This window comes from Mastigoproctus giganteus, chromosome 13 (genome assembly GCF_048544385.1).
Source record: "Mastigoproctus giganteus isolate SK-2022 chromosome 13, ASM4854438v1, whole genome shotgun sequence".
Taxonomy (NCBI): Eukaryota; Metazoa; Arthropoda; class Arachnida; order Uropygi; family Thelyphonidae; genus Mastigoproctus; species Mastigoproctus giganteus.
Window position 1 is genome coordinate 50,819,225 of NC_143587.1, and position 19,755 is coordinate 50,838,979.

Consider the following 19,755-nt stretch of genomic DNA (forward strand, 5'->3'; position numbering starts at 1 on the left):
GCTATATGGCTTTATATATGCTAATGCACTTAGACTATGATACACTTCATGATATAACACACACACACCACAGCGCCTCCGTAGCCAGGAGCAGCAGTGCGTAGCACACACTTCTTGATTAGACCGGGGTTCGAGCCCGTGACCGCCAAATACGGAGGATGCGGAAAGGTCAGGGAATGACCACCGCATATCCCCGGAGCAATATGGCCTTAGTTGCTAATGCTCCTAAAAACCAAATAAACACACACACACGCACAAACCATGTGGGATTCTTTGCATGTCGTTTTTTTTTTTTTTTTTTTGTTACATGTTTTTCTTGTGCTACAAAACGAAGTGTACCTTATTCACACCATATGTCAGCTCATAGAACAGCTTATCGAATCATTAAATTGCCCTGGATCCACTAATTTAATCACTTGCTATCTGATAAGGGACTAGTAAATTCTGATACAAGTTGTCATAGTAATGTCTCATTTTTTAAATAAATGACAGACTAGACTTTTGGTGACACCATTTGTTTGAAAGTAGCACAATATTGAGGCAATTCTTGGTATAGAAGTTTTGCTGTTGTTAGTACTCAGCCCACTGCAATATGCACTGCAGTTCAACATCTGCTGGCCTTAAAAACACACGTAAATGGATGGGAGTCCATGTGCTTTTTCACACATATATATATATATATATATATATATATATATATATATATATCCAATTAAACTGTTTAAGTATATTCATGTTGTTATTTACCAATATACATCCATAACCATGGAAAGTGGTTCACAGAAATCACTGTAGTGTTAATTTTGGGCAGTTCAGTTAAGTGACCAATTATAGGAATTTAAACTAAATTTTGATGACTATACAAAGTGTAACTGCCAAATGACATTCTAAAGTTTTTTAAGATATCTTGTCTACAAAACACAGATTTATAATCTGATATACTTTACTGACAGAAATGTGTGATAAAGGGATTTTTATAAAAATTGAAGTACATTAACTGCTCAATAAATAATTTTGTTACTGTTAAACTATTGTTTTTTTATGGGATAAGTGTACAAGTTAACTTACAACTGCAAGCTGGTTTGTACAATGTTGCATATTTTAAAGTTGATTCTAGACAATTAAAATAACTGACTTTGGCAGTTTTTGTAGAATTTAATAACAACAAAGCAAATGACCAAGGACATTTATTATTAAAATTCACATCACAAATACATCTGGTGAGTGATGCTATGAAGGGGGAGGTCAGTTTTTCTTTCTTTCTTTTTTTTTTCTCAACAAGGACTTTTTTTATATAATTTTCAATATTACTTAAAAACCTATCAAAACAGCCCACAACTTCATAAACAAAGTGACTTCTACACAAAAAAAGGGGGAAAAAGATGATATAATGATGAGCACATGATAGTTGAACTTACAAGATGTTAGGTGCATGATCCATTACAGACAGCATGAGACAAGTATAATAAGGATATAAACACCGTTTAAATGTAACACTGTTGGAAGTGGTTGCATCTGGTAGCAATAACATTTCACAGGGAATAATATAAAGGAAGCATAGAAGTAATAATCTCATTCTTCATGTTAAAATTTACACCCTTCTAGAATAAAATTTGTACAATAGCTAAATCATTTAGTCTACAAGTCTGCCTCACCAGTAAGGATGTCATTGCTACACGGAAGTACACAAAACAGTTCAAACAGACCTGCCTAAAAGAAAGATTTCCCTCCACTGACTGCAAACTGTGACCATCCAATACCAGTGACTTAAAACTGAACTGGATTAACCATCACATTAAGGTACAGATATTCAAGACACCCAAGACTAGTAACACATCTATTGCTGAGTACACAATCATTAGAACATTTCACACAATAAGTACAAAAACATGCACATTTCCCTAACATACTTTTCACTAGTCACTTAAAAACCTATGATTAAATAAAGTTTACTCTTACAACTTACAAATAAATAAACTAAACATTACGTTAATCATTAATTTGTTTTATTATTTCAGTTTAGTAAACTCTTATATTTAACCTGTGATGATAAAAAGTAGAGAGAGAAAAAGAAGTGATAAGTACTTGAAGATAAGAGATTGTATACTACACCTATTAATAACCTAAACTGTGTACTCATATTGCTCTTAAGAATTAAATTATGGTAACACATACTGCAATGCCCTAAATTAGTGTTAAAGGAAGCAGTGACTTTCCACTTCCCCCTCCCAAAGGGTATGGGCTATTATTCTGTAAAATTTAAATTTATTAAAAAAAATTTAGAATTAAAATGGGAAAGAGCATTTTCAACTAGTACTCATAACCATGAACTGCAATTTATTCATTTAATTGGAGTGTATATTTGTGTGCATCCATCTGCCTGGTTCATTATAAGTTGTATAAGTTTTTATTAATATAACAAATCTGAATCAATTGACTTAATGAAGGGTCAACTCATACTAACACAATGTTAGTAGAATCTACTAATTTAAGGTGATGGAGAAACTGGTGATGATTTGCAGTATAAATATTATTTTTTCACAACTGCTGGGATATACATTGAACTTGAAGAAAAACATACTAAACTTTAAAAGTCAGTAGTATACAAGGAGCAAATACAAATTTATGTAGCTCATTTGCATATAGGAAAATATTTTTTTCAGGCAAGTCCTCAGTGGCTAATCTAAAGAAGTAGTTACACATCAAACACTAACATTGGAAAGAACAGGTATGTACCACTTCTCAACCCTTCTGCAAAACAGTTTGCAACTGGCAAGTTATCAAAAATGACAGCATACATAAGACAGCAGACTGTCACTGTGCGTGTTAACAGAAACAGAAAGTTGATAATTTTCCAATGCTACGATTTATGGAAAAGTCACTGCAGCTTCTAATTTTAGAATGATGGTGATAACATTTAGAAGGGGAGGAAGGGTATAAAATGCAGTATGTATACTAGAAAATCTCTTAAACATACCCATACCATATTCCCTTTCCATTAAAATTTTTTTTTTTAATTAAAGCTAAAATATTTTAAAAGGCAAACTTAAGATTCTGCTTTCAGCAGGTTTTAGGTTGTTAATGGCCATGTCAGCAAAAAAATGAAATGGCTGCACACAGTGCATTTTGTGATGCAAATTATAAAACATCAACAAAGTTCTTTTTTTTTTTACATTTATGGTGGAAATGAGTGCCAAGATGACTCACCCCTCTCCCCCCCTTCTGATCAACAGAGTGAAACAACCAAAGATTGTTTGTGTTTTTAACCGGATCAATTTTCTGCTGCTTCTTCTTCTTCTTCCTCCTCCTCCTCCTCTTCCTCTTCTTCTTCTTCCTCTTCTTCTTCTGCTGCTCTTTCTGCTTCAGGCTTGGCTTCTTGTGGCCCATCTTCATTTGGCACATCTTTTTCTTCAGCACTATTCATTTCTTCACTCTTCATATCCTGAGATTCTTCTGACTCTGTTTTTTCATCTTTGCGTGGCCTGCCTCTCCGAGAACGTTTAGGAGTATCCTAAAATTATATGTATATAAAAAATGTAATTTTTATTTAGACTAGTCAAAATCATATTTCATTTAAAATGAAATTGTGAGCAGGGTTGCCAATATAGAACTGAACTCTATATAATTTTTTTTTAAAAATTTGCTTTATACTTGATTCAGAGGTCAGTATCATAAATTAATTGAGATTTAGTTTAACTATGTGTAAGCATTGCCCTTGTTGTTTACTATACAAAACTTGTATAGCTTGTAACTGCTCATAGCGTAGTATGTCGTATATTCTAGTTCTGAGATTGCTATAACGAGCCTGTACAATTAATTTTAGTTAAAGAAAGGCTCACCTGTTAGTATATTTTTTAAATCACCAACTGTTAACTTTATACATCAGAAATTGATGCAAAATTATATTAGTTCAATGTTGATAATCTTTGAAAAATAAGTTTCTATCTTAGCTCAACTTGCGCTTCATTTATGTGAAAACAAAATAGCTGCCAGTACTCAAATGTAGGTGCACACGTGATTGTTTATGTAATGTCCCCGAATTAAATAGCCACTTAAAGAGAATTTGTCAGCTGTTGTGATGAGGTGGGAAAGGAGCATTCAAGGTAGAAAATGTGAGGCTTATAGAGTGAGGTGAGGTGAGGTAGGGTGGGAAGGAGAAGCGAGATGGTCTCTTTAAAAAATATTGAGAAAATTATTTTCCACAAGGTGGAAATAAGTCTTTTTTTTGCAGAAGGTAATTGCTCACAAAATTGCTGAGGCTGAAGCAAAAACGGAAATAGAATTTTTGTTAGTAGTTTTTCTTGTAGGAAGATGTAACTGCCCATGGATATATCTGTTTAGTTTTGTGGATTAAGTAATTTATGTGAAGCTAGTTTGCATGTTTATTATATGATAAAAGGCTCAACTGTCCCGTGAAAAGCTACTATATCTAGCTGCGAAATTGGAGGTGCCACATTCACAGGTTGTTGAACAAAAACTTGAAATAAAGGTTACTCATATATTATAAAAGCCCAATATCATGAAGAACGCATTGCAGAAGGTAAGGTTAATCATTTCTTTCCCTTAAACTACAATTTTTCTAAGAAAAGTTAAAGGATTTTGGTTGCAACAACCAAAATCCTTTAACTGTTTTTTGGACAACAATTTACAATTGAGGAAGATTAAAATCCTTATGTTTATTAAACTCTCTATTACTTTTTCATGTCTTTTAATTTTAATATTGATAAGTCAATTGAACCTTGAACCTGGCAACGGTTGAAAACCCATATGCAATTTTTAAAATATAGTTTTTCTGGTTTTCAGTTCTCTATATACACCAGAAAGACTGAGCAGCAAAAAAAGTAGAAAATTATAAACTCAACAAGTAAAATCAAGTACAGTAAACCCCCGCTATTCGCGGTATCTGTATTCGCGGTTTCGCGTATTCGCGATCGCCGATTTAATATAAAATGAAACCTAAAAAAATGTGAATTTTAAAACGCCGTGAATATTTTCCGCCATAAAAACATGGGCGTGGCTAAAATTATCTTTCCCGGTCAAAACAGCGCTCAGTGGGTGGGGGGAGAGGGGTGAAAAAATCTCGAGCGTGGATGTTTCTCGCTAATCCTTGTTCAGTATGTGTTAGTCATGGAAGGTTTCGTCGTTTGATTTTAATTTATATGTTTATAAATTGAATAAATTTATCAATTTATAAATTGATATGCTTACAAAAATGATAACTCTACCGTTTTGCAGTGTAAAACAGACTTTTTCGAGTGCGTTAACGGAAGAAAGTGACTTTATTGTGGTCAAGTTCTTTCTAACCCCTACAAAAATATGGTTACGAATAAAAAGAGAAATGTGAAAATATCAAAGAAGGTGATGACACTAGCGAATAAAATTGAGTTATTAGACGAAATTTCTAATGGTGAAAGTGTCTCCTCAGTGGCAAAACCATTATAAAATCAATGAGTCAACAGTACGATCAATCAAGAAATCGGAAGAAAAAATCTGCCGTAGTGTCCGTGAAACCGCGCTAATTGCTTCAAAAATTTGCTCTGTAACTCGTGATGTTAAATTTAAAAAAATGGAAAAGCTTTAAATCTGTGGATAGAAGACCGAATTCAAAATAAAATTCCGTTAAGTTCACTCATCATTCGTGAAAAGGCAAAACTTCTTTATCAACACTTTAGCGAAACTGGTGATAGCACTTGCGGGATGTTTTTTTTTTGCTAGCAAAGGCGCTGATTTGCAAGATTTGTTTGAAATTTTTAATAAATATTACATTTAATATTATATTTTCTTATTTTCATTTCGATGCCATATGCTTGCATTTCACTACGTACTGTCTATGTACATAGTCATATTATGAAGGTACATATAATACATACATAGACAAAATTTTAGACTACTTTTTCTTATATATTTCATACTTTGGAACGGAACCCCTTTATTACTATGGGAGCCATAACTCAGTATTCGCGACATTTCTCAGGAAGGTAACCCCCGCGAATAGCGAGGGTTATATATATATATATATATATATATATATATATATATATATATATATATATATACACTTTAAATAATAAATAAATGGCTTTTGTATGAAGTAAAAATTAATATCATACACATTATCTTATCAAGAAGCCACAAAATGACCATGGTTAATGGAAGCGCACTTTCTTTGTTTATGATCATTTATTTATTTATATATTCTTTCTTTCTGTGTTTTTAAGCTATCAGTTGAAATTCAATTAATCTTATACCATTACATAATAATATTACATTAATTTTTATTTGATACAAAAAAGCCATTTATTTATTATTTAAAGTGTAATTTGTATTATTTTATATTATTGTACTACTCCCTCTCAGCTATAGCTGCTTAGCACTCATCAGAGTGCAAGTTCCATACATTCTACGTATTCACCCTATTTTCAAAACCATCCCAATTTCATAAATTAGCCATCCTAGGCCTTTGTCCACTTCACCACAAGGTTCTTTACCCTGAGGCAGGTGCACTGGTGTCTCATTGTACCGATCGCTTTTGCTTTCCCTGCACTACAAACATTTGGAATTAGTTTCCTTATTATACTAACACTTACAAAGCCAGGGCCCATACTAAAAAGTTGGGCTTTACAACCCCAGCTAGCCTAGAATGTTTAATATCTTTTTCTATACTTTTTATCTTTATACTTCTAGCCTTTTCCGTTCGTAAAACTATTAGTGAAATACGAGGGTGATACGAATGTTCCAACTATCCTCATTCTATCGTTATTTTCGTTTTTATTTAATTACTACTTTATCCCTTCCCCATCCTCAACTGTTCTAAATTCAGGATGGGGAAGGGCTTGTTCTAAATTCTAATTTTAATTTCATCTAATTTCCACAAAATTTCAACACAAAAAAAAAAAAATTAAAAAAAAAAAATAAATAAATAATAACCCCCCCCCCCCCCCAAATTTACTTAATACCTACATTAAATTCAAAAACCTATTTTCCTACTCTGAAAACACTTATTTATATTTTATTTTAGCTTTATCCTTATTTTTACCTTAATTTTTTATATCATCGGCACTGTTGGGACTATCTTGTCCATACTGTGAGAGAGAGAGAGAGAGAGAGAATGTGCTAATTTTATAATCTTTTTGCTTTATTTTGCTTCTCTCCCACTGTTATGGACAAGTATAGAAACACAGTTCCTGATACATGGTCAGTGTAGTCCCCCTGATGAAATACCTGACCATGTATCAATATTTACTTCAGCTTGCATCAGATTTTTGCATTTTTGCTATCCCTATATTCGACTTATAACTAAATTTGCCCACCCATCTACACAAACTTTATCAGACTTTTCAATTCTTACATACTTATATATATATATATATATATATATATATAGAGAGAGAGAGAGAGAGAAACTAAAAGAAATTAAGTACATTGGAAAAAAAAAAATAAATAAATAATAATAATAATAATAAATAAATAAGCAACAACAACATAACACATATTTTTGAAGAGAAAATTTTGAATGGTGCAATGGCCGAATGAATTAAAAAAAAAAAAAAAAAAAAACTGCCAAAGAAGTTTTTAATACAGTCGATTCCGGTTAATTGGGACACATCAGGACTAGTGCATTTTGGCCCGATTAAGCGGCTGCCCCAATTATCCGAAGTTTTATGTAAATAGTTAAAAATACAATGTATCCCCCCCCTTTACAATTGGTTCACTGTACAATCAAATCACGTTACGACGAACTCAACATAGTAAAGTACTGTTCACTATACGATGTGCAGTAAGCGCCGGCCATTGTGATCACATTTGTGAATTGAATTTTAATTCTATTAAACAGCGATTCTAATTAGTGAAAATAGGAGGAATATTATCCACAGGCTATAAAAGCAAAGATATATTAAGCACAAATTTACCCTTTATCACCTTACCAATTAAAAAATTAAATGATACCGTAAAATCGGAAGAATATACATGATAATCGGAATAATTAATATGTACATATTACATATTAATATGTAATATGTACACATATTACATATTAATATGTAATATGTACATACCTAACTAACTAGTTGACATTTCTGTTCATTGACATTTGTGGGTGGGAGTTAAAATTTAAAACAGTAACAAGATAAGCAATCAATAACAAGGGACACAGCACACACAAATTGCAAGTAACACGATATGCGCAAGTCAGAACGGAGTAACGAGTTACAAAGCTTTAAAAAGGAATGAAGAGAAGATCTGAAAATTAATTTTTTTATATGATTGAAGATTACATGGAAATGTAAACACATTTTACCATAATAACCCACAGAATTCCAGCTGTCGGTATTATCGCAAATTCAGTAAGATTGAGTTTACTATTGATTTATGATAGATTGCACTAACAGAAAAGCCCAATAAACAGGTGACCGCTAATTGTTTTTATTGTTTTATGGTTGTGACCTCCAGACAATCGTAGGGTGATCTCCAGTGCTGCGGTCTCCTGCCCCGATTAAACGGCATTTTGTCCCAATTAAGCGAAGTAAACCCTGGCTATTTTCTTGATTGGGTTCTGTTTTTTAAGATTTGTCCCAAATAAACGGCTGCCCCAATTAACCGGTGGCCCAAATAACCGGAATCCACTGTATTAAAAATAATAAAATCTGTAAGAATAAGCAAGTGTGTATCTAGTACGAATAAACATTTCATTAGGTAATTACACAACATTTTACTGCCTAACACATCAGTAAAGCACACGACTTTCATTCATACAGACAAGGAGTCTCAATGAGTATCTTGCAAAATCATCTCAAATATTTCCTAAATGCTTAGAGTTTTCTCTAAAGATAGAGAGGGAAAAATCTGTCATAGCTTTCAGTAGAAAGGAGTAGAGGTTTAAGTTCAGAAAAGTGTGCAGTGTTGTCGAATACAATAGATGCTACTGGGTAACAGCCCTGAGAGATAAGAGAGACTGAAATTTTTAGAAGTTCAACGATATAATACAATTACATTCATATAATTATACAAATTAAAGTTTAAACAAAAGATTATTTACAGTGAATTTGTATGGTAATATTTTTATGAGCCCACTAATGGTGACTCACCAAATATTTTGAATTTTAAATATGGCTTCACAGCTGATAAAAAGTTGGGGATCCCTACTATACAGAACAAGATGTACATGCCAAAATGAACACTAGTGGCACAAAATAATGCACGCCCAATTAATGCACAACAAGGTTAATCAAAGCTTAGAAACAAAGCATACAGTAAATATTTAATCTTCGTAACAACTGTGCACTTAAACATGGATATTCATATTTTGTACAAGTAGAACATGTAAGAAATAACAATTGATATTTAGGCTAAAGTAAAGAAAGCCAACATGAGAACAATGAGAAATGTCGAATAACTTACGCAGAAAATTAAGTTTCCCCAACACTGGACTCTAGCGCTGCTTGCTCGGTAAACAGACGGTAGGTGTTATCGGTCTGGAGCCGAAATCGAGAAGGACTGATTGACAGGTAGGCGTGGCAAACAATGAAATGACTGGTGGTGGGTGCGACAGAGGACAAGCTACTGTGTAGTCATTGGTTGGCATTATAATGTATTTATGAGTAAAGAATGGTGCATAATAGTTTTGTAATGAACGGTAAACAGGTAATAGTAGCGATGAATCTTTTAAAGATGGAAGAAATTTGTAAGGAAAATAAAACTTTGGTTGATTTTTTTGCTGAAAACTAAATTAATAAAAGTTTCGTTCTATTCATTTTTATGTTCTTCATTATGTTTTTTTCTCATTATTAAAAGCAGATTTTTTTGAGTTCATGAGTGTCTTTACTATACTGTTGATTTAGGTTTGGTTACGAAAAAATGAAAAGGTTTCTTTATTTTTTGTTATATTTTGTAACCTGACCTTAAATGGTAGGTAAGGAAATAATAGAAACAGTTTCCTTATATTTAGTGACCTAACCTTAAACGTTAGGTTAGGAAAAAATATAAGAAAAGAAAGAAAGATTCTATATATATATAGTGAATAGCTGCTGATTGACGTTATGTTACGTGTATATCCGCACAAGTGCCTTTAAAAATAAAAGTACAGTAATAAAAAAATAATATTTTGTTAATAAACAATTTATGCGCTAGTCCACATGAGTCTAAAGAAAAAAAGGTTAGGTTACCCCCTCCATTTTGGGAGGGGTTCAAGCTCCCATGGGATTCAAGTGGAGGTAACCTGACCTTTTTTCACCATTAGGGCATATTATTGAACAAGAAAATAAAAATAGTCATAAAAAATTTATTTTTTTTATTAATGTATTTCTAAATATGACTGTGATTCTAAAGAAAAAAAGGTTATGTTACCCCCTCCATTTTGGGAGGGGTTCAAGCTCCCATGGGATTCAAGTGGAGGTAACCTGACCTTTTTTCACCATTAGGGAATATTATTGAACAAGAAAATAAAAATAGTCATAAAAAATTTATTTTTTTTTATTAATGTATTTCTAAATATGACTGTGATTCTAAAGAAAAAAGGTTACGTTACTCCCTCCACTTCGGGAGGGGTTCAAGCTCCCATGGGATTCAAGTGGAGGTAACCTTACCTTTTTCCACCATTATGGAAAGCGATCATTAGGGCAAGTTACCATTAGTGCTTCTGAGTGCTACTAAAATGATACTAACCTGATGTTATTGTGTGTTGTGTTCATACACCAATCAGCACATTGTTTGCCATCAATATATTGTTCTTGACTTTGCTCCAAACCGATAACACCTACCACCTGTTTACTGATCGAGCAGCGCTAGAGTGCCATATCGGGAAACTAATGTTCCGTGTAAGTTATCCGACGTTTCTTGTCGTTCTCATGTTGGCTTTCTTTACCTTCGCCGATATTTATAAATGAATCCAATATATATCTGTAGCATATACATCTTTATAGTGATAAATTATCTTTATTTCAAATTAGAAATATTTGCAGACCAGCAAAAAAACTTGCATAAAACTGATTTAAATTAACCATAAAATCAACAAATAGCACAATTTGTAACTTTTCACCAATCCGGCAACACTAACCATGAATATATTAGCTATCTTCAGAAAACTTCTCACTTAGCTTTTCAAGAAATTAAATACAGTCAGGTATGCTACAACGAACGATGCTACAATGAATGAATGCTACAACGAACAGTTTTTATCAATAAAATCAGGATGCTACAATGAACACAAATGCTTAAACAAACACAGATGCTACAACGAACATGGAGGAATACTATCGGCTGACATAGCACGCACGTGCGCATGATGTGTAGGGACCTTCCCACTTTGATTAGAGCGCCAGTTATCATCTTTGTTATTGTTTGTAAGGTTCAGATATTAGTTTAGTTCAGTTATCTGCTTATTTGCCCTTTAGCAGCGAAAATACATTTTTTAATTATTCTGCTATATAATTTTAGCCATGAGCAGGAAAAAGAGTCAGGAAGCTAAGTAACTTGACATTAAGAAAGAAATAATTTTCAAGCGAGAAAGTGGAAAAAGTGTAGGAGATCTAAGTGTTGAATATGGTATGGCTAAATCAACAATCAGTACAATTTTAAAAAACAAGGAAAAAATAAAAAGTGCACAGGTCGCGAAGGGAATTTCTAGGTTAAGCAGTTCATGTTGTAATATCATGGAAAAGATGGAAACTCTTCTATTAGTGTGGAATAATGAATGGCAGGTGATAGTGTCAGTGAGGCAATTATTTGTGAAAAAGCCAAACAATTGTTTGAGGAACTTGGTGTTAAGGCTCCTAGTTATGGTTATATGGTTTCTTTTTTTTTAGGAGCATTAGCAACTAAAGCCATATTGCTCTGGGGATATGCGATGGTCATTCCCTGACCTTTCCGCATCCTCCGTATTTGGTGGTCACGGGCTCGAACCCCGGTCTAATCAAGAAGTGTGTGTGCTACGCACTGCTGCTCCTGCCCACCTGGCTACGGAGGCGCCAAGGCTCCTAGTACAAGTACTGGTTCTGTGAAGGAGTTTTTTGGCACCAAGGGGTGGTTTACCAGATTTAGAAAAAGGACCGGATTACACAGTTTGGTGAGGTTCCCAGTGCAGATAGCGATGCCACCGAGCAATATCGTGAGAAATTTAAGAAAATAATTGAGGCTGGAGGCTTTGTTTCACAGCAGGTGTTTAACTGCAATGAAACTGGCCTTTTCTGGAAGAGATATATGTTCTGCCACGCAGAACATGTGGCAGAACATATATCACGAAGGAGAACATCACCTTGCCTGGCCATAAGCCAATGAAAGACCAGCTTACATTGCTCTTTTGTGCCAATGCTTCAGGTGACTGCAAGGTCAAACCACTGCTCGTGTACCATTCGGAGAACTCCAGAGATTTTAAAAACCGCCTTGGAGTTTTGTGGTGTTCCAACCACAAGGCTTGGGTGACCAGGAGTCTTTTCTTCAACTGGGTGACTGAAGTGTTTGGCTCTAGCATCCCATTTTTTTTCCAACTCATGCATTAATGATCTTGGTAAAACACCTCCTTCCATTCCCAACACGCTCCATTCAATGCCTCCCATGGTCTTTCATCAAAAGGATGTCAGGTGGATTTTGACAAAACTTAGATGCTCAGAAAGCTCCAGGTCCTGATGGTATTTCTCTACTTGTTCACAGGTTTTGGCCTGTGCTCCCGAACTTACTCCTGTTCTTTGCCACCTTTTTTGCTTTCATATTCCAAAGGTGTTTTTCCTTCTGCTTGGAAATTTGCTCATATTTGAAACAGAAGCTCATATTCTGCTAGGAAATTTGCTCATTTGGCATAAATGTCTTCTAAACAAGCTTCCATCTTATGGTTTGCCAACTGTTTTTTTGTAATTGGCTATCCAGTTTTCTCTCTGATCACTCACTGAGGGTGATGGTAGATGTCTCTCTGTCTTCTAACTTCTCCACTAATGCTGGTTCCCCCCAAGGTTCAGTTCTTTCCCCCACTCTTTTCCTCTTGTATATTAATGACCTTCTTCCATTGACTGGAAATCCTATCCATAGTTTTGCTGATGTTAGCACATCGCATTCCACTTTGGAAAACCTTGCTCTGCTCAATCATCTTTAACTTCTCGAATATTGGCTACCAATTCCTTAAATGCCGATCTCCAGGTAATTCTCCAGTGGGGCAAAGACAACTTAGTTGATTTCAACCCTTCTAAAACTCAGTCTTGTCTTATACCTCGCAAAAAGGATTCTTCTTCTCCTATGCTTATCTTTGGTGACACTCCGATTTCTAGGCAAGGTGATATATCTCTTTTTGGGATTACCCTGACTTCTAGTCTCTCTTGGCACAAGCACATTACAAATATTGCTTCCTCTGCATCTAAAAAACTTAGTTTTCTCTTTCACTCTCGGCATTACATTTCTTCCAAACAGCTGTTCACTCTGTTCCTGAAAATTAGTCTACAGAAGTTCAAGTCTAATGTCAACAAATATCTTCTTTTGTCTTCTCAACATCCAACCCAAGCACAGGACTAAGTACTATAGGTTCCTTTTCCTTTTGTTCATCTATCACGTGTTTACTTTTTATTCTTCCTCCTTTTTCTGCTGTTCTTTCCTCTATTATGTTTGTCCTTGCTGGCACCAGCCTTGCACTTGTGGGCAGGATTATTTTTTTTTTCCATTTTTAAAAAATTTAATTTGTTTTATTTCATTTATTTATTTTTATTTTTAATTCCTTTTATTTTATCATTTTATTACTTTATTATTTTTTATTTTATTTTATTTTATTTGCTAATTTTTTGAATAGTTTGGACATTCAGTATGTGACTCTCAAGGTTTGCTGTGGTTCATGCTTGGTTGTGGCTCACCTCCTCATGGCATAGATAGGTATCAGGGCACATTTCTGGTGCTTGTTGCTTCCTGGTAGCAAAGTGGCCAGAAAAACTAAACAACATAACAAACACACTTATGGCATTTCTGCAGAGTTTCTGTATCATCACAATGCACCACGGCGGAGGTGAACTAGCATTTGGGGAGCCATCCCACCTAAGATATTATACATGTCTACATTTTGAAAATCAAAAAAACTTGCATCCATTTACAGAGGTCATTACTCCTTAATATGTTGGAGAATGTGATACATAAATCTGTTAGACCAATAGTTGTTAAATCTCCCATTTCCATTTTGGAAGTTTATTATTAGAGCAGATGAAATCAGAAGAATGATACTGACTTGTTATCACTGACAGTTCCAATTCCAAGGTTGTGGGGAATCTAAAACAAGAGAAGATTCTGCTCTTTTGTTCAGTGATAAAGTACTTTATTGACTACATGGTGTACAAGTTCCTGAAAAATAATGTTCTTATAAAGAGTAACACAAATTTCATCGACTGGCATCGCATCATTTTCAAATCTGAAATTTCTCGTGAAACTCAGCCAAAAGTACTTCTCAGTATCACAGTGAGAAGATATGGAAACAACATATCTTCTCACTATGATTCTAGAATATATGAAACAGCAGATGTTTTGCAGTATCAATTCTGTCAATTTCAGCATGAAAACCTATCAGAAACTATTATGAAGAAAAGAGAACTAATATACAGTTGGGAAACTGACAAATGCGGAAGGAAACTTATTACTTTGTAATATTCCTTAAAAATTTCCTTCCTTAACAATTCCTTAAAGCAATACTGAGTGCATGAAGACATTTAACCAGGTTTGAAAAAACAGAAACACAGTTCTAGAAAGAGGAATATTTCTGATGAAACTTCAGAAATGCTCTTAACAGCCAAGTCTAGACAACAAGGACATTATTATAAAGAAAACCTTTACTCATCATTTCTGAAGAGGACAGTCTGCAACAGTATGTTTCTTCAAGAAACATACTGTTGAAACTTAATCGGTTACCGTTGTGTTATAGATAACTCAAACATAAAAGTGCTAATAGGTGCACTAATGTTTGAAAGCATACTGCACTGGTAAAGAATTGACTATACAGTGCATACTACTGTATCTTAATTTACAAATGTGTATGTTGTCAATAAAATTTAACTTAAAGTCTGGATTTTAAAAATCTTCTACTTTCTTCCTGCTTTCTAAGGATCAAAGGTTGGCAGTTATCTTATATAGTTCAAAACATTGAACTATATAAGAAAACAAAGAATGAAAAGAAAAGGTCCTTACTCAGTTCAATCCTTGAAAGCACCAGTATCAAACAGCCTGAATGATTGATACCAAATAGACTGGAATAGAATGATTGCATTGCTGACAGAAAACAAAGTGGCTAACCCTTAACACAGGCAGAAACTATGAGATTAGCCAAACTATAATGAATTACTTTCAATTTCACCTTTAGGAGAATGCAGCAAAAGAAAGGTACTGGACATTTAAAATACCAAAAACTACCAAGCTAAAATACTGAAAATGAACAAAATCCCCAAACTGCACTCTTACAAGTTCAAAACATTGAATTGTTGCTCTCTAACTGAGAACTCCATTTTAATTTCATATACATGTTTATAGTCCAACATTACTCAAACCAGAGTTGTAATTAAATCTGAGAGAAGACATTTTGAGCAATACTTGTAGCAATGTAAATTGAGGCCCCACAATAAAAATTATTGATTTTGTTTACATTGGACCATTTACATCAGTGGTGTCTAGCCTTTTCCCGTATAGGGGCCATATCCAGAGTTAGATTTGTTTTGTGGGCCGCACTGCGTGATTCGAGAAAAATCAGTATGTTACATTTTCAATGAAGTGGTATGTATACACTTTTGTGCAACCACCAAGATCAAGCAGAAGGTGCACCATAATTGGAGTCAGGGAAGATTTTGATAGCATTGTATATACAGATGCTTCTTGTCGACCCTGCACATATTTGATACAAAAAATAGATCAAAGAAACAGAAAGCACAACACCAAAGCACAACACCAATACTTCATAACTTTGACACTCTCACATATTCGCTGCAATGAGCACCACAGTCTTTTAAATTAATTTATTTTAGCGTCAAATGTACACGGTTCTTGAAATAATTAACAAAATGTTGGCGTCTCCGTAGCCAGGTGGGAAGGAGCAGCAGTGCGTAGCACACGCTTCTTGATTAGACCGGGGTTCGAGCCCGTCACCACCAAATACGGAGGATGCGGAAAGGTCAAGGGAATGACCACCGCATATTCCCGGAGCAATATGGCCTTAGTTGCTAATGCTCCTAAAAACCAAAAAAAAAAAAAAAAAAAAAAAAAAATGTCCAGCCTACAGCCCACTCGCTGTAGGCTGGATGCCACTGATTTACATAATTATTGGTTAAGTTACTGAGACCATCCCTGAAATGCTGTCCCAAGACCCAGGGACATTCTCAGACATTTCGTGGTACCTCCTGTACCACTTCTTCAGTGAATGCTTGAAATGTTGTCCCTATTATACCATCAGTCTCACATAATTTACAAAACATCCGATAATAATATGTAACCCTTTAAGAAATTAAGACAGATTACACTCTTAGGTAGGATGAAGTGCTTATTTTCTCACTAATTTCAATTTCTTGATTTACTTGTGCACCATCCTGCTAAAAGAACATCTGAGATCCATACAGAGAAACAGTACAATCCAAGAAAGATCTTGTCTTGGTATTAGCATTAGCATTAGCATTAGTAGAGGCATATTATGCAAGAAAGCAAGCTTATTCAGCATCAGCCAAAAAAAAAAAAAAAAAAAAAACCCTCTCCCATTTCACCCCTCCGTTCGTTCGAAATACCTGTCCAGTTGAGCTTTAAATTTGTTTAGGCTATCAACTTCAACAACAAGTGATGGAAGTCGGTTCCACCAACCAACCACCCGCTGGCCAAAGGCAAATTTCCGCACATCTATCCGACATCCGTCCTTCCTCAATTTGAATTTATGCCCTCTGAGGTGATTATTCTGAGAAAGATGAAGAATCCCATTGGCATTGAGCATGCTCAAACCATTCAAAGCCTTATACACCTCTATCAGATCACCTCGCCGGTGCCTAGTCTCCAGACTCTGTAATTTGCAAAACTTAAGCCTTTCTTCGTAAGAGCAACCCTTTGTTCCATTTACTAATCTTGTTGCCCTTCTCTGTACCCGTTCCAGCAGCTCTACATCCTTCTTGAAATGAGGCCTCCAGACCTGTATACAGTACTCAAGATGTGGCCTAACCATTGCCTTATACAAGGGAATAATCACCTCCTTATCCCTGCTAGAAAAATTCCTGTATATCATTGACAAGACACCATGAGCTACTCTTGCAGCTCGTCTGCACTGCTCAGAGAACTTCATATCTGCCTGCACAATTACCCCCAGGTCCTTTTCATTCTCCACCACTGTCAGTGTAGTACCGCAGAGTTGATACATTGCTCTGGGGTTACTGTTACCCATATGTAGTACTTTACATTTGTCAATGTTAAACTTCATTTGCCACCTCTCAGCCCATCTGTTCAACCTTTCCAGATCCTGTTGCAGCAGCATAGCGTCAGTAGTGTCCTTAACGACCCTGCCAACCTTTGTATCATCTGCAAAATTAGACATTAAACTTGATATCCCATCATCAATATCATTCATAAACACCGAAAACAACAATGGACCCAACACTGAACCTTGAGGAACTCCACTAATAACATTAGTCCACGTTGAGCAGTGTCCATTGATTACCACTCTCTGTCTGCCACTCAACCATCCCCTTATCCATAGCAGCAATTTGCCTCCAATGCCACACTGCTCCAATTTGTGCAGCAGTCTTCCATGTGCAACAGTATCAAAAGCCTTTCTAAGATCCAAATATATAATATCAAAGTTATTCCCTGCATCCAGTTCTTTTGTGACTACATCATAGTATCCAATCAAATTGGTCAGGCAAGACCTGCCCTTAACAAAACCATGCTGCGTCTGAGCTATAACTGAATTCTTGTCTAGATGATCCTGCAGTGCTTCTTTAACCAGTGCCTCCATTAATTTACCTGGAACAGAAGTTAAACTAACAGGTCTATAATTACTTGTGTCAGCCTTTGATCCTCCTTTGTGAATTGGGGTTACATTTGCACATCTCCAGTCTATGGGTACCTCCCCTGAGTCCAAAGAAGCTCTCATAATTATGGCTAGGGGTTTGCATACTTCCTTTGCTGCCTCCTTTAATATAACTGGATAGATCGCATCTACCCCAGGTGCCTTTTTTATGTTTATCCTCAACAATCTCTCCTCCACTTTCCTCTCAGTTATTACAAAATCATCCAGCTCACTGCCAATGTTTACTTTACCTACATCATTCTCCTTCCTGAATAACTCCTCATGCGTGAATGTAGATGCAAAATACTCGTTTAGATTGTTAGCCACCTGAGCAGGATCCTCAACTGTTGAACCATCAATATCCAGTGGACCAATCTGATTCATCCCTTTCCTTCTCGAGTTCAAGTATGTAAAGAACTCCTTTCTGTTTTTCTTTGCATCCTTTGCCAAGGATTTTTCGTAGTCTGCCTTTGCCTGCCTAATCTCCTTTGTGACTTAGTTACAGACCAACTTATATCTATCATAGGCGTCCATGTCACCCATTAATTTGTATGTATCCCATGCATTTTTCTTCTCTGCCACATGTCTCATTAGTCCATCTGACAACCATTTAGGCCTAAACCTTGAACAATATTTCAGTATGTCAGGCTGATGGTGTAATAGGGACAGCATTTCAAGCATTCACTGAAGTGGTACAAGAAATATCACGAAATGTCTGAGAATAATCTGAAAAACTTTATAAGAAATGAAATACATATTACAATATGCGGGTTAAAAGTGCCTATTTTCTCACTAATTTCCACTTCTTGATTTACCTGTGCACCATGTGGCTAAAAGAATATATGTTACGTTACTTTATGATCATCCTGTACCATGTGTAGTGACAGGTGCTGCTAAATTACAGGCCTTGACAACTACTTTATTTGTCAGGTTTAAAATCAGTTCTCATAGAGTCTGGCCCAATTTTTGAGATTTCAGGGTTTGTTTGTGTATATTCGTTTATTTTGAACTTATTTCTTTTCGGAAAGTTCTTGGTTGTAATAATGGTGATGTACTGTTAACAAAAAAAAACTATATAATGAGAAAAGCATTTTCTATACTAGACAATGCCATGGAACAACCAAATAAAAGACACTCATTTTTCCTGGCCTTGCTCCTGGGGGTTTGAATAACAATGAAGAAGCAAACAGAATGCAGCAGCATGTTCAAGAGTCAATCAGAGAGGGTAATACTCTTAGTCTGGTTATCAGCAGTGATCACAATGTACTGATTGAGGATTTACTTAAAGATATAATTACCATTGGGGTAAAGGGAAAGGTTTTTGCTTCCGTAAAGGTGACTACAGTGGTCTCAGATGGTTTTTAAATTCTGTACAGTGGGACCAAATGGTGATGTTACCAACAACAAATTCTAAGTGGGAAGCATTCAAGGAATTTATCGTGGAAGCTACTAGGCTTTTAATACCAATTAAGAAATACTGTTCAAGGTTTAGGCCTAAATGGATATCAGATGAATTAATGAGACATGAGACACGTGGCAGAGAAGAAAAATGTATGGGATGTATATAAATTATTAGGAAACACAGAAGCCTTTGGCAGATATAAGCTAGTCTGTAATCAAGTCACAAAAGAGATTAGGCAAGTGAAGGCAGATTACGAGAAATCGTTGGCAAAGGACTTATTTACTTATATAAACTCTAGAAGGAAGGGGATGAATCAGATTGGTCCATTAATATCAATAGTTCGACTGTTGATGATCCTGCTCAGGTAGTT

The 19,755-nt window shown here is 35.2% G+C and overlaps 1 protein-coding gene across 2 annotated transcripts in view; it reads right to left on the reverse strand.

Moving 5' to 3' along the window:
- Positions 1-1,116: 1,116 nt before the first annotated feature.
- LOC150076038 (uncharacterized) overlaps positions 1,117-19,755 on the reverse strand; it is a 221,989-nt gene continuing 203,350 nt past the window's right edge. The window contains exon 5 of one of the 2 annotated variants that reach the window (XM_090387070.1): positions 1,117-3,511. In XM_090387070.1, the coding sequence (XP_090243196.1) occupies positions 3,272-3,511 (240 nt within the window). In that variant the 3' untranslated portion in view covers positions 1,117-3,271. The remainder of the gene's footprint in view (positions 3,512-19,755) is intronic. The other variant, XM_090387071.1, reaches the window with a different exon arrangement.